The sequence below is a fragment of the Lingula anatina genome, chromosome 10, assembly GCF_051362555.1.
Source record: "Lingula anatina isolate TDL-2025a chromosome 10, LinAna3.0, whole genome shotgun sequence".
In the NCBI taxonomy this organism is placed as follows: Eukaryota; Metazoa; Brachiopoda; class Lingulata; order Lingulida; family Lingulidae; genus Lingula; species Lingula anatina.
Window position 1 is genome coordinate 4,640,886 of NC_141776.1, and position 15,330 is coordinate 4,656,215.

The window sequence follows — 15,330 nt, forward strand, 5'->3', positions numbered from 1 at the left end:
TAAAACTCGATCAAATATGATGCCAACATTGCACAAGTTGGCACACGTGCATTTCACCTAGGTAAATGCGTACAATAGCTATAATATATTGAGTAAACATCACGTCAGCTGTTTGCATGTCAAATAATGTAACGTTCGATAACAACTGCGTAGCAGGTAAAAACATGGTGGAGTAGAATCAACAGGCGTAACATTTCATAACGTAAGTAGGTCACAGGCAAAGTATTCCGTCGATATTGTTTTAAAAGGCAGATATTGTTCATTTAACAATCAATGAGATATTTCCGACCATAGGTGGATTTGTGAGTTTCTGGGGAGCCCAAAAAATATCATTTTTGAGATTGATGCAGAGCCCCTCCCCCTTCGGTCCCTACGCTGAATTTTCAGACTGTTTTTTTTTTTTAACAAAATGGCGGTCTCAGCCCTGTTTAACACCGGACAGAAATCGAATTTTTAGGACAATGCTAAATCAATGATCTTTCGATCCTACGTCTCTGTAATGTAGTAGTAACTGTGCAGTGCAAGCTGATTTCGATACATTTTATTGTGGAAAAGACATGGCTAACACGTACCTGTAACACCCACCATATTTATGTCTATTGAAATGTGCCTGTTCTCCTTTTATTCTCCTGTTATTTTACGAGGGTCGTCACCCCCCTCTCTCTGTCTCTCTCCCGATCCTTGATTTGTTGAATAGACTGAATGTGCTTTTCTGAATTTTCTAAAAATAGTATAACAGTTTATTTTAATTTCGAGATCTAATATTCGACTTTTGGCGTATCACTGGTTCTAGTGTTTAATTCTCTCTTGTAACAGTCGTTACATACTATGAATATCCGTAGAATGTTTGAAGATTCCATGAACATGAATTGTGATACTTTTTCCACCAAAAGCCTATGTTTGATACCTCAAGAAATATTGCAGTTTTCTCTTTATTAAATAAAATAGTATCTAACATACTTTTCTCTATCAACGTATTGCATTTTTATTTCAGATAATGAGATAATTCCAAGAAAAACATCCGTCATTTGATGACAAAGAGACTTCCCTTATGATAGCACATAATCAGGGAAACGTAATTAAATATTGGCCAAAAACAAATTCCGTACATTTTAAACACATGAATGTTATGGGGGAACTCTGATAAAAAAATCACACATTTTGTCAAAGACACTGATTCCACTTACGAACTCATTGCTTTAGAACAGTGACGGTTCTCCCTATAGCTGAGACATGGCTAAAAGACAAGCAGCAGGAGGTAAGGACATTCTTGATCTCTTACATAAGATACAGTTGTTTCCACAGTCCACGTTACCGGACAATTTGCTGGAATTGACTGAGCTTGGCATAAACTACGCTAATGAAGAGAATCTAAAGAATCTTCCAGAGTCAATTAGCATATGCAGAAATATTAAGAAGATATTTGCCAGAGGTAACCATTTCACTTCTTTACCGCAGTCCATAGGCAACCTGCCACACCTCACATTCTTACACCTGGACGATAATAATTTCACTGTATTCCCCACAGCACTCTATAGTATTGATAACCTCGAAACGCTTTACCTGTCTAACAACCAAATATCTGACATATCGGTCGAGATCAATAGGATGCATAAGCTTAGGGTATTCTGGCTCAGTCGCAATGCCTTCACCACCTTTCCTGCAGCGGTGTGTGGCCTGACTAAACTAACGGAGCTGCATCTAGAAGGCAACAAGATATTTGATGTACCAGGCGAGATATGTAAGATGAAGGAACTGTCAAGATTATTCCTTAGTCACAATACCTTCACCGCCTTCCCTGCAGAGGTGTGTGACCTGAATAAACTAACGGAGCTGCACCTAGAAGGCAACCAGCTAACTGATGTACCTAGTGAGGTTAGTCAGATAAAGGGACTTACAAGATTCATCCTCAGTAAGAATGCCTTCACAACGTTCCCCAAAATCTTATGTGGCATGTCGAACCTAATGGAGCTCCACATGAAAGAAAACAGAATTTCTGAAATCCCAGCGGAGATCAATAGAATGTCATCGCTTCAGACGCTTAACCTTGTGTCCAATTACATCACTCACCTGCCGCCTCAGATGAAAACTATGAAAAACTTAACAAAACTTGACGTGGCCAAAAATCCACTGGTACAACCACCAGAGGGCATTGCAAGGAGAGGAGTTGATGCGATCAGGAAGTATTTTGAAACATTTACTGACCTACCGGGACGTGGATTGGATTTCATCATTATAGCGGAGGGCAGAGGCAAGGAGACTAGCACTGATGTGAAGAGGACCATTCCTGAAAAGTTGAAAAATGATCTTTTACAGTGAGTCATTTTTCCTTAATTTTATTTTATTTATTTTTATCATTTCGCTGTATAATTAGTGTCATTGAAATGCACATCTCTCTGATTGTTGGGGTAGGAAAGCGATATCGGTTGTTTCCCAATGTTAAATAGGTTTCCCTTCTGTATCTGGTTCACCTGGAACTCAGTAAGACCCATTCATCCCATAGCAACGTCTTGGTTAACACTAAAAGGTTCCTCAACCAACAGATAAATGTGTTTTACAAGGTTTTGACTCCTTTATCAGAGCATTCGAGTAACGGTATTACTCGTATATGAGTAGTAGCCTGTGCCTGACTGAGGAGAGAATTCAGCACAATGTTTCTGTCATAGGAGTTTCTGTTTGAGGAGTTTCTTCCCTGAGGTTTTTTTTATTTATTTCAGATTTGAATTTGTCGACATGTTTGGTTTTGGACCTGACAGCTTTCAAATATATGTCTGCAGAATGCACTTTGGAAGTAACACCGATCTTGACGTGATAAACAAATTGAAGACCTTAGTGGAGGAACATGGGATGGATGGCAAAGTAGTAGCACACATATCTTCTACTCCTCGACGGTTATCATATTTCTGTGGTAAGAAACCACCCGAGCCAGCGGTAAAAATTGTAACGGACACAGTAAATAATAGATATGGATCCCTTGGCAGTTACTGTCGCACAGATGAAGATAATTCTAAAGTCTATGTCCTCACCAATGCCCATGTCGCCAGGGAAGGAGATATAAAGTTGATTCAACCTGGAGGATCTCAAGTTCAGAGTGATAATGTATGCATGCATCAGCGTAAGGGTAAATGTAATTTGAGCATTTCTCCAGGCACAACACCATCTTCTTTTGTTGACATCGCAACCCTTGAAGTTCCAAGCCTTGGTCTTCGTCCTGGCGTTGGGAGACGCTCCACAGTTAACGTCTTTAGTGGGGATATTGGAAGCGTTGTCGGGCAATCCGTCTATAAACATGGTGCCCAATCGGATCGTACTGAAGGAACACTTGTAGGGTTCGGTTTTGTATCGCGTGATGAAAATTCACGAGTGTGTGAAGGGCTTCTTCGAGTGCAAGGTCAGATTCGTGATTTCGCTATGCCTGGTGACAGTGGTTCGCTCGTTCGCTTGGCAAAGGACAATAAACCTCTAGCTATGATTCTTGGAGGCGAAATAGAAATGAGACCTGAAGGAAATGGAAATAATCAGGTGTATGAAGGAAATGGAAATGATCAGGGGGGTGAAGGAAATGGAAATCATCAGGGGGGTGAAGGAAATGGAAATCATCAGGGGGGTGAAGAAAATGGAAATCATCAGGGACGTGAAGGAAATGGAAATGATCAGGGGGATACCACATGCTTTTTATTAAGCGAAGGATTAATGGAGTTAAAAAGAAAATCGGGTAAAACGTGGAAAATTGTGGATGAAACGCAACTTCAGTGCTTGATTGAAAATAATGTTAGTCTTCTAAAAAACGCTTTTACTCAAACGCAATCGTAATTGTCAGATTATTTTACTGCGGAGTTTGTCTGGCAGTGTATGCAGAAATATGTTGTATTCCGGTATATGGCATTTGAATAAAATTAAAACTTGCATAATTGTGCCTGTACTATATCATATTTATGAATCCTTTTGAAGTTTGATTCCAGCATTCCAATTCCCGGGTTGTTTTTATCATCCTTTTGTATAAATTGCGTTTGATATTGGCAAAACTATAACTTTTATAAGCAAGAGCAGAGTCACATTGTGCTGTTCGTTGATAAGGATACAGGATGGGGATTTGCCACTCTATACAGCAGTAGAGCAGTGCACAGTGAATTTGATATATTTAAATACCTCTTGTAGAATTCTATGCCTCTGGTTGGTCAGTCGCAATACCCTACTCTGTATAGTATGCAAGTGTTTAAGTGGCACTCATCATTACCATTATACAATGGATGAACTTGTTTGTATAGGCCTCTGATTGGACGGCTACCGTTCTTTGCTGAGTGACCCCTTTTCTGGGCTTTTGATTGGTCAATTGCAAAACCCTTTTCAAGTATTACTTTCCTGATATAATATGTCACTTGCTACTGTGCAAGTGCCTGTATATATGAAGTTGAATTGCTATGAGTTTAATTTCCTAATAATTGATAAGAAAGTAAGATATTATTTTAATTGTTTTTGTTTTTACCTAAGCTCTTATTATCTATATAATAAGTTGTAATCCTGATAATTTTATCTGTAAACAGCACTGAGACGCGGTAGTGTAGTGCGGTTTTAATAAATAAATATTATTATTATTATCTAAAACTAATTTGGTTATTAATATCGTTAACTGTTTATTTTCACCTTTAAATATCATAAGTGTAAAATTTGCACTACCAATTACATTTACTATCAATAAAATGCAGATTAATCAACAAAACTCAATTTTTACTTTCCGTTTTACTTTGATAGAGCGGTATAAAAATAGAGCACTCTCTCTAGCGTACTACATAGAATGCGACGCAATGAAAGAATTAGGGTCCGAGGCTTTATAGATATAAGTTGGATTTTTTTCTTCATAGGTCACATAGATATACTTTATTAACATATCTCTAGATGCAAAGCCTCCATGACTGGGAACCTGTTTTCTTTCCATTCAATTTGAAATATCGGGAAACATTAGTAGATTGGCAGTCGAAGTACAATGAATACAAAACAAAATATAATAAATAATCGAATGCAGAATACAGACCAAAAACCAGTTCAGATTCGGTATTAATGTCGACAAGTGTGACCTAACCTTAAATATCCCTTTCTGAACATTACACTATTAAAAAACATATTTTGAAGGTATATCTGCCAGAAATTCTGTCTCCTTGGGCGTGTTGGTCCGTCCTAAAGCTTCATTTCTTTGTGGATACCGTCCAAATCTCTCCACGATTTCCTGAAATATTCAAATTGTTATCAAAAATAGATATTAGTCGAAGAACATTGTTGATTCTACGTAGCTGAACGACTAGGCGAATTTTTAAAAATAAAGAATAAACCAAAAGTCTCTGATTAAAATGTAACCATGTAACGTTGACATGGATGTCACCATAGAATCAATATTGCTGTCAAAAGTAAATGTTTGGTTAAAAAGTGAACAAATTACACTTTATTATTTGTAATATTTGAGCCAAGCAGCTATCAAACTAAATAGGTGCACTTTTTAAAAGTCATTTAAAATTACTTTTCAGTCGTTCCAGCACAATGTCATCTCTCAATATTTGAAACTGAAACCACAATTGAATCATTGTGAATTTTTTTTATATATAAATGGGCGGCTTACCGCGTGAAGTTTTGCGAATAATTTAAAATTATCAGCCAGTGCCTCCAAGACAGTGCCCTTAAAATCTTCAGCAAGTTCCGAGGTCAAACGTAGGCACAATTCCTGAAACAATAAATGTTAGTTTGACCCATATATTGTAATCCTTCGATAGCAATTAATGGCGATGTTCAGTTTCCTACATACCGTTTATGTGATCCTTTATCTCAAAAGATCTCCAAAAGTAGCGTCAGTTACAATATATAAGTTTAGATGCCGTGATTTTGACAGTATTAAAGGCAATTCTACAACTCAGATAATGGCGTTTAATGTACTTTGTTAGATTAAATACCACATTTAAATGTTAGCAGAAAAGCAGTAAATGCAAAAAGCGGCGATTAGGTACGCAGCTGGTAAGTTAAGGCAAAAAAGAGAGAGAAAGAGAGAGAGAGAGAGAGCGAGAGAGAGAGAGCACCTGAGATTCCATACTCTCGTGGTGTTCCAGGGTTATGTAAATAAACGCTCTTTCCGAAAAGCTCATGTCCCTGTGGTTCCATACAGCATTTGGACCTGTAAACTGAAATAAAAGAGGTAATAAATAAATTACCATTTATAGAGCATAACCACAAGTTCAGAAACGTGCATCCTTAAAACTTAGTTTTGAAAGGTACGCAGCTGAAGACGTATCGAAATAGCACCTACTGCATTTATCTACCGGGCATGCAAGGCTTTTCTACATATCATCTTACACCTGTTTGAATTTTAAGGAAATATACAACTTTTTTCTAAAATAAAATGTATGAATAAAGGTAAAAACGCTATTTTACTGTTACATTTGTGTGTGTGTGAACTCGCTTCTGAGTGTCCAATATATTGCGACTCTCCAATCAACGTATAAACCCGACCGCTCTTAAGCGCATCTTATTCAAGATTTTCCCACCCTGCGTCTCAATGGCCACAGGAAACCTTCATTAGCACACCGTCCCTTCTACAATACCTGGCACTGCAAACGACAGAGGGGTACTGGTAATGACGACAGGGTTCCTGTGACTTTTGTTGACCCAGGGTATCTTCCCCTTACCTTGTCCACAATTCTCAGGGCCCTGGCCTCTCCAGAGAACGCCTTGGCTGTCCCCTAGGCAAAAAGTAATATCATTCAAGCAATGGTGGTAATGATATTTTCTACGTATTTATCCACATATATTAGAAATGACAAAATATATATTTTGGGGACATACTGTAACTTTCTCTCCACTTTTTACAATCATGGACAAAATTATGTCCAAGTTTTAATGTACATTGTATTAACGCTATTCTTTCAAATTAATGCATTGCGTATAACAGCCGACAATAAATAAATAAATAGATAAATAAATAAAAATTGTAAATTCCTTGAAAATTTCAACATAGGTCTCAATTTTGAATCACTAGTAAAGGTGATGAGTGAATTGAACTTGTGACAGTAAAATGGAAATTTAAAGAAAAATTGAAAACAATTTATGGAATCTAATTATTTCCCCCACGTTTTGGACAGAATATATACCTATGTAAAGTTTTACCAACGAAACATCGATAATTACACAAAAAAGCGATAAATGAATTATATAAAAATATTACTTTCAAAGACTCACAATTCAGCCTTTTTATTCTGCAAGCTTGAACAATACATTTAAAGGTAAAGACCGCATGATCTGGTAAAGTGCATTTACCTTAAAAAGACTCCTTGGGAACTGGTCAAGTAAAATTATCAGGGCAAAGGCTCCCTTGAGATCTTCTTCCCAGTCCTCTAGCTCCCCATTCAGCGCTTTCTCGACCTGGGTGTAAGAAAGGCCGACCATTTATAGATGGGTATGCTAAAAGCAATAACTGAGCAAGCAAGGACATGCATGCACTGTGTTGCATTTATAACAACACCGATTAAAAAGTATTAGACATAATTTTCATTTTTTCAACTAACCAGATCAGAAAACTTCATCCTGATTTCTTCATTGACACTAAACGGCGCTGCGAACCATTTGTTTTTTACGTTCTCATACGGGTCTCCCTCGCACCAAAATGAGTTGACCTCTGACCAGGTTGTACACGGCGTGACGTAACTTGTCGAAATATCACGCGAGCTGATGACATTGACCTTCTGCCACTGTGAAAGCAAAGTGCTGTGTGGACAATGGAAAGTCAAGGATGCTGATGGACACGTAAACGTCGGAAACCTGTTTATACAAAAATATGAGTGCAATAAGCATATAAAAAACAATAAAATAACAGTACACATACGACAGGAAAAATTAGAATATACACAATTTCTTTGTTCAGAAGGTAAATGTACAAGAACCCTTGCGCTGCACTGGTACATACTACTTGTTGCGTTCAATTCTTGTTGTTATTTCTATATAATGATTTCAAAACAGGGTGTTATATGCGTTTTATACATTGACGAAGTACATGTACTGAGTAGGCTTCACTGAAAGCCGTTAGCCCAGTTATCGGATTTATATACAGGTAGTAATCCCACAATTGTTCCGGAGTGTGCACAATATATATATATATACATGTAGGCACAAAATGTAATGCCGGTCTCTGTATAGGCTTACTGATTGTACCCGTACTATATTCATAGCAAATCTATTCTGTCTGTGCCCTAATATGAGATTAAGCCTCTAGCTGTCACTGACAGAGAACAGTATAAGCAATGCACACTGATATTTCACACACATATAGGCCTACATGTATGTACACGTTATTAATTATTAATATTGAGGCTGTACTTACACTTCCTTATATGCTAAACAACATGCCTGCACGCTGCTAACTTTTGAACACGGTGAGTGTATTGTGCTCCTGCGAGCCAGCCATAATACGCCTCGGCAGCAAGGCGCCGCCATTCCTCCCGGCATCTTGACTACCACCGCCAGTGGGCAGCCACTGGGTTTGAGAACAGTCACTGACCACGTCGCTGCCGGCCACAGCGCTAAGGCGACCGGTCGATGATGACCTGGGGTTTATATATATTGCACAGTTTTTATATTAAAGGACGGCGTGATTTAAGCCATGGCTTTGTAAAATCTATTTAACTGCGTAGGCCTAAACTGCGTAGGCCTTAACTGTAGTTGGACGATTTTAGAATGAAGGCATGTCCAGTGACTGGTATATCTGGCCTCAGTTATATCCTCTGATCGCGTGTAGTGATTGCAGGTTTGTTTATCTAGGCTCGACGTTGTTTACATTTAAAGCTTTTAGTGAGTTTTCAATCGAGGCTATATGTAGGTCTGACCTTCTACCTGTAGTGCACCTAACCTTCTTTAAATAGGATTCCTTTGCAGTATTGCTCTCGGACATTTCTTCAGCGTCGTTGCAGCAGAGGAGCTGTATACCCTTTCTTACGTTTCGATGTCAAGGTAAATTTAGGAATGAAAAAAAAAAATAGAACTCAGAAGCTCGTGATGGTTGAAAACAATGTAGCGTTAAGGGTAAAACTTTCACATTACTGTTATTTTTTGTACATGTAGGTGAACTCGAAAATAACCAATGTAAAATGGTTCGAAACTACAATAACAGAATAAAAATAAATAATAGCTCCGGGCTTCACAGCATTGTGTGCTAGTTTTCAAGAAATGTATTTTTTTTTTTTTTTGACGCGTTAATAAGGATTATTTTCGCCTGTGTTGGTTTTTATAAGCAATCATTAAACCAGCGTTTGACATTCTTGTGCATAACAGTGACGTGTCACTGTATTTCAGTCAATAAAGCATCCACGTGCAGTTAACAAATACTGAGCACTCACGTTTTTTACTATCTTCACAACGCAAACATATATTCAAAATAAATATGCTGCAAACGATGCCTTGATGTTTATATTTGATCTTGCGTTGTGAATGACAAAGGGAAGCACACTTCCCTCTCACATTGCATATGTTCAAAGGCGTGGATAACATGAGACTTTATACTGGCATATGGGTGAATGCCAAGTTGCTTACACCGAACCCTATATCATCAAAAGTACCTACATTATTTTTGATATACCGGGTGTACCAACGGGCCGAAGGCAGGGAAAAATGATTAGGGTGGGAATGGAAAGGTGTGTAGAGGGGGAAAACGTTGAAGGTCTAGACTGAACATGTGAGCAGGTTATTTTCACCGTCTCTGACCATCATGGTCACAACTTCTGATGGTCTGAAAGGAAGGAAAAGGCTAATACTTTTTGAAGACCCCCTCCTCCTCTCCAACAAAGAATTACTGCCCTGTGCCAGTTATATGACGTTAATTAATGTTACAGAATGAAACTTCACCCTGAAAAACAAAGTTGATCGTTCATTTCTCCCTGTTATTTGAAGTTAGTCCATGCCGCTTTTACACACCTTATTTTGTTTTATTTTCACATATATTTTTCAACATTTATTTACATATATAATCACATGGACACTAAACGGACTCTACAGAATGCCCGGACTCTGAGTTATCAAATACTGACCTGTACTCCTTATACACGGAATGCATTACCCTATACATATACAGCTGTTCTTCTTGCCAATGGCATTGAGTCTTTATTCTAGACCCATCTGATTTCTTTTGCCTTGAGCACTATGGTCACGCTCAAAATTCATTATGCAATGACAAATAATGCTGCATTTTGTATTTTACTAAATAGACAAGAAGTGATCTAGTCGTATACAGTGATGCTATCTTGAAAGTCGTTTTAAAAATGGTAAAATTGTACAATGTCTGTATCCGTACGTTAAAAGCGGTATTTGGCCGGTATGTTGGCTAGAAACTCTTCTTCCTCTGGCGTGTTCGCCCTGCCCAGTGCAGCGTTCCTATGCGGATAGCGTCCAAACTGGTCTATTAACTCCTGCAATGAGAACCGCGCAGTGCCAACAAATTATATGAGGTCATCTTTGATTAATGTACTCTTTGTATATAAAACATCGCGTACCATTTTGATATCTACATATTGAATGATAATAACACATTCGTCAATCAAGATCAATGGCGGATATGGGGGGATGAGGTTAACAGCAGGGACATGGCCCCTTTGATACAGAGAAACCACTTCTACATCGTCGGAATGAAAAAAAAAGAAACAAAAAAGGAAAAAAAAAAGAAGCAAAGATATATCAATTGGTAATCTAATTCTGGAGATCGACTCACTATGTAAATGAACATGCTTTTTAAACGCGTTTAACTCATCCTGACTGTCAAATGTCACTGAACATTCTATTTGCCGTCAGTGGATATTCACAACAACTTCTAAACCTCAGGGTGCATTTCACTTACCTTGTGGACGATTGCATATTTCAAACAAGCGGCCGCAATCCATTCATTTTCTGTGCCTTTGTAGTCTTCGACGAACTCCTCGTAGAGTTTTACAGATAATTCCTAAATGTAATGTACAGGTGGTCATTTAACATTCACTTATATAAAAGAAAATGTAAAGTAAAAACCATGATCAAGCAGATATATGTTGAAGGAACGTGTATTGTAAGTGTATATCAATCTCACAAACCATACTGTCCACAACAACACGGTGATGAAAAACAACGAATCAACTAGTAAGTAAATAGGTCTGGTGTGGGAGCATGCGAGGCACCCTACACTGGAAAACACACACACACACATACATATACATACGTGCGCGCACGCACACACCCACATCATGAACTTTGTGATACCTGCGATTCCTTATTTTCATGATGTTCTAAGGGTAGATAGAAAAACTGCTTCTCTGCAAAACTTCTGTCTTTGTGATTCCACTTTGCGTTGGGACCAATAAACTGAAAAGGTTATTTCAAAAAGAGGCTATAAGGTCCTAAAGGACGATCGTTTTTAATATAAAGAACTTTATACTTTCTTTATGTCAACATTAATGGTCTCTTTATTCTTAAGACCTACGCTGCCTTTTAGGACGGCGTGATGCGGGATAAATTAAATGAGTGATTCTGAGGTATACATTTCTTTTTGTCACACCAAGGAGTTATAACTCCCTGGTCACACTAACATGTATTTATTCTCTTTCAAGATTGAATTCAATTAAAATTAAGTTTGTCAGTATCATCGACCAGTACCATTATCACCTCATGGATCGAGCAAAAAAAAAAAAAAAAAGAAAATAGCAATAACTCACAATTAGGGTCAGCAAAGATAAAACTAGGTAAGAATTCGCCACGCTGCCTTTAACAATAAAATGAATCCTCACTATAAATCCTCACTACACATCCTCAATCCTCCTACAACCCACTACAACATCCTGACGAGGTGGGGGATTAGTTTTGAGGGAGAACATCAATTGTGTCACTCCCGGTCACTGTTCATCATGTCAGTTGCAATCTTGGTTTCATGAAATTATGGCCTTGTGTAAATCAAGGGGGGGGGGGGGGGGGTAATTTCTTGTGTGTATTTACGTGTGTGTGCGTTGATGTATGTGTTACTGTATGTGCATGTTTGTGTTTATATATGTATGTGTGTGTGTGTGTGTGCGTGCGTGTGCTATGCATGGTTATCATATTACCATTTTCGCGATGCGCAGTGCTCTTGCTTCTCCTGCAAATGCTTTGGCAGTACCCTAAAATGACATAAATTATTTTAAAACTGTCTGTGCTTAAACAGTGTGAATGTGATTTGTCCTTTTTTGTTCTTTACTGCCTGAAAATCTGAATATCGATCTAATCATGAAATCTATATTATTTTTGTGCAGGTGTAATAAGAAGTTGCTGAAATTATAGTAAAAGCGATATTTTGAAATAAATACAGCATTTAAGCAAAAATGACGATATTTTTAATACTTATCCATTCATTAACTTGCCTCAAAAGTTTTTTTTAAGTGTAGACCACCAAAGAATTGTGTACAGCATAATGCTTGCTATACGGGTGTGGAGATGTTTGCATGTATGCACGTGCGCCGATGCGTGTACTTGTGCTCTGTCTACATGCGCTTGTATGCGATTCCCTACATTTATGTTGCATACCTTGAACAATGTTCTAGGAAACTGATCCAGTAGAACCAGCAACGCAAAAGCTCCATCGGGATCGTCCTCCCAGTCCAGGAGTTCGTTGTTTAAGGCCTTTTCCACCTTAAGTTTAAGTTTAAGACAAAAGTTATTACAACAAAAATAATAAAAATGCAAAATGTCTTTAACGCAATATGCCATTTTCATGTCTGATAACGATGGAGATTATAAAGTACAGCGCTCCATCAACCATCAATTATTTGATAGAATCAAATATAAAAATATTGACGGGTGTCACAGAAAAATGCCTTCCTTACCAAGTCAGAGAACTTCGTTCTAATTTCCTCATCCACGCTAGGAGGCGCTCCAAACCACTTGTTTTTCATGTTAAAGCCGGCGTCGCCATCACACCAGTACGAGATCACTTCCGTCCATGTGGTACACGCCATTACAGCAGAGTTACGTGGTGACCTTCAATTTCGACAAACCGTAATCTGGAATCGAGATTTGCTGATATCACTGTAAACTTGACTAAATGAGATGGTAATGTGAAGGTTAACGAGGATCGTTCGTTTCTGCTCTACACAAATACACCCGTTGCGCATAGATTTAATTAACTACTACTAAGTATAGCTTCAGCGAGCTAAAATACATAAATAAACATGGGACCCAATAATATGATAATGATCAATAATTGAGACAGGTAACTGAGACAATATTACATGCATATTTTTGTACATAAACAACTAGTGTACGAAGCATTATTATGCAGGTATATAATGTAGTAAAAAATGCAAATACAAAGAATGTCAAGTCGTGCAATAATAAAGGCAACCACTGAGCACGCATTGACCTTTGACATGGCTTCCACAACATTAAAACATATATGCACAAAACCTGTATGCACTGTCAATAGACCATGTCTAGTATTACCTTCCTCAACCAATCAACACATACACCTTATGTGGCCTTAAATAGCAAGGAATTACAAGTGTGCATCCATGCAAAATCGCACAAAGTATTGATTTTCAGGATTTTGTCTGAGCTGTCTTGTGATAAAGTGCACCTTCCGGCAGCTCAACGTGAAATGAGAAACGCCTGAAACGTGTCCAAGTATTGAATATGCTGATGTTAGTAAAAGCAGGGACTGTTGTACATGTAGCACCAACGTGCATTTCTCCAGCAGTCATATCACTGCACTGTCAATGGTGGTTTTCAAAATATTCAGTTCTAACTGTGGACCAGTCACTCCACCCCCAAAACACACACACACACACACACAAATACACACTCCCACACACACACACACCCAGAGAGAGAGAGAGAGAGAGTGAGAGAGAGAGACCCTAACAATTAACTCACCTCAGTGTTGGGTCGAACTCGTGCTTTTGACCTAATCGACTTTCTCTTAACTGCCCAACACCGTCAACAGGTCATATTAAGGCAGGTCAAGCTCGACTCACTGTGCTGAATGTGCTATACGCACTAATACACACAGCATGCAGTGTATTTTAAGAGCTGTGATGAAAGAGGAACTGTTTGCAGTCGGTACGTAATATCAACCTAAGTGACTGTTGGATAACAGAAATCGATAACAATGCAGGGCGTGCAGCATGAACAAAAAGACCGGTATTCGCTGCCCTGCAATGGCGATATTAGCTTGATACTTATATGCTAGCTTTCCCTTTATGCTTGCATGCCGTTCTTTTAAGGTGATGACAAATATGCAATGTGACTGCGGATGTGAAAATGAATAGCTTGTGGAAAAGTGCACGTGAGAGCACTCCCCGTAAAATCATGGCACTAGCGTTAAAGTCTGCGACGACGGACGCTCTAGAAAGTTTTGGGAGGATAATTAATCGACTAGGCTAAAAACTGAATACACATAGAAAGAAAGATTTTTTGTCTTATAAACAATCTCGTCTCAAGGTCAATGCCTGTATGTGAGGAGGCATTTCGCATTTTAGCAGTTAAGATTACAAATACTTTCTCTCGCACTCAAAGTATAGGTCGTATTCAAATACCGAAAAGTATAGGCCTATTTGGTTAAATCTTTGGAGAAAATCCATACTTTTCGGTAGCACGAAATATGATCTTATTTAAACACTTAAACTTCATTCACATTTATTGGCTGAATCGAATGCAAACAATGTTTTCGTGTATTCTAATCTGCTGCTTATTTAGTTGCGAAATAGCTACATAAATATTAGGAATCAGCAGATACAGTTAAATCTAAAAAAAAATAAAACAATACAAATAATTTAAACACGAAGTAGATATACAACATATAAAATATGTGTGGAATATCAATGCATTTTGAAATAGGCGGGAGTACTGGAGTTCACCGTGAATGAAAATATGGCTATATTCCGTACGTACAATGCTGTTGCTGTGATGTCCTTAGGGACTGCCATTGCTACAGGTGAGAGCCGCTGCTGCTTTACGAACGAACTCCCGACAAAAATGGTCCCAAGGTAGCATTCAGAACAGTGGAAAAACTAGTCCGAGGGCCAAATATGGCACCCACTGAAAAGTCTAATCCGTTAAAAGACAATGAATGGATTCCCCGTGGGGAAGTATTCAAGTGGGTTAGCCATATTTGACCTCGGACTAGTTAGTCCACGTTTCCAAAGCAGTATCGATCTACGAAGATCGATCCTACTCTGCAGGAACTCTTGCTGAGCGCAATCAGCTTAATTACTGAATGGCGCGCCTTCTTGGTCCACCGTGACAAAGTTAGATTGTAAAGCTATCTTAAAGGCTTAATGTCAACACTCTTCCAGTGAAATATTTAGTTTAAAC

General features: G+C 38.3%; 3 protein-coding genes across 3 annotated transcripts; 1 reads left to right on the forward strand and 2 right to left on the reverse strand.

Moving 5' to 3' along the window:
• The first annotated feature begins 29 nt into the window (after positions 1-29).
• Positions 30-4,549, forward strand: LOC106181623 (uncharacterized). The gene is made up of 3 exons (XM_086998056.1): positions 30-202; positions 995-2,315; positions 2,718-4,549. Exons 2-3 carry the CDS (start codon positions 1,234-1,236, stop codon positions 3,811-3,813), a joined length of 2,178 nt encoding a protein of 725 aa, XP_086854182.1. The 5' UTR covers positions 30-202; positions 995-1,233; the 3' UTR covers positions 3,814-4,549.
• Positions 4,550-4,637: 88 nt separating this feature from the next.
• LOC106181622 (uncharacterized) lies at positions 4,638-8,963 on the reverse strand. Its single transcript, XM_086998057.1, has 7 exons — positions 8,357-8,963; positions 7,545-7,797; positions 7,297-7,401; positions 6,669-6,722; positions 6,063-6,164; positions 5,612-5,713; positions 4,638-5,224 (listed from the first exon to the last, which is right to left on the reverse strand). Exons 1-7 carry the CDS (start codon positions 8,479-8,481, stop codon positions 5,111-5,113), a joined length of 855 nt encoding a protein of 284 aa, XP_086854183.1. The 5' UTR covers positions 8,482-8,963; the 3' UTR covers positions 4,638-5,110.
• An 890-nt stretch (positions 8,964-9,853) lies between these two features.
• Positions 9,854-14,112, reverse strand: LOC106155934 (uncharacterized). Its single transcript, XM_013530975.2, has 7 exons — positions 13,891-14,112; positions 12,846-13,022; positions 12,547-12,651; positions 12,090-12,143; positions 11,254-11,355; positions 10,859-10,960; positions 9,854-10,433 (listed from the first exon to the last, which is right to left on the reverse strand). The coding sequence occupies exons 2-7, from the start codon at positions 12,975-12,977 to the stop codon at positions 10,320-10,322; spliced, it is 609 nt and encodes a 202-aa protein (XP_013386429.2). The 5' UTR covers positions 12,978-13,022; positions 13,891-14,112; the 3' UTR covers positions 9,854-10,319.
• Positions 14,113-15,330: the final 1,218 nt, after the last annotated feature.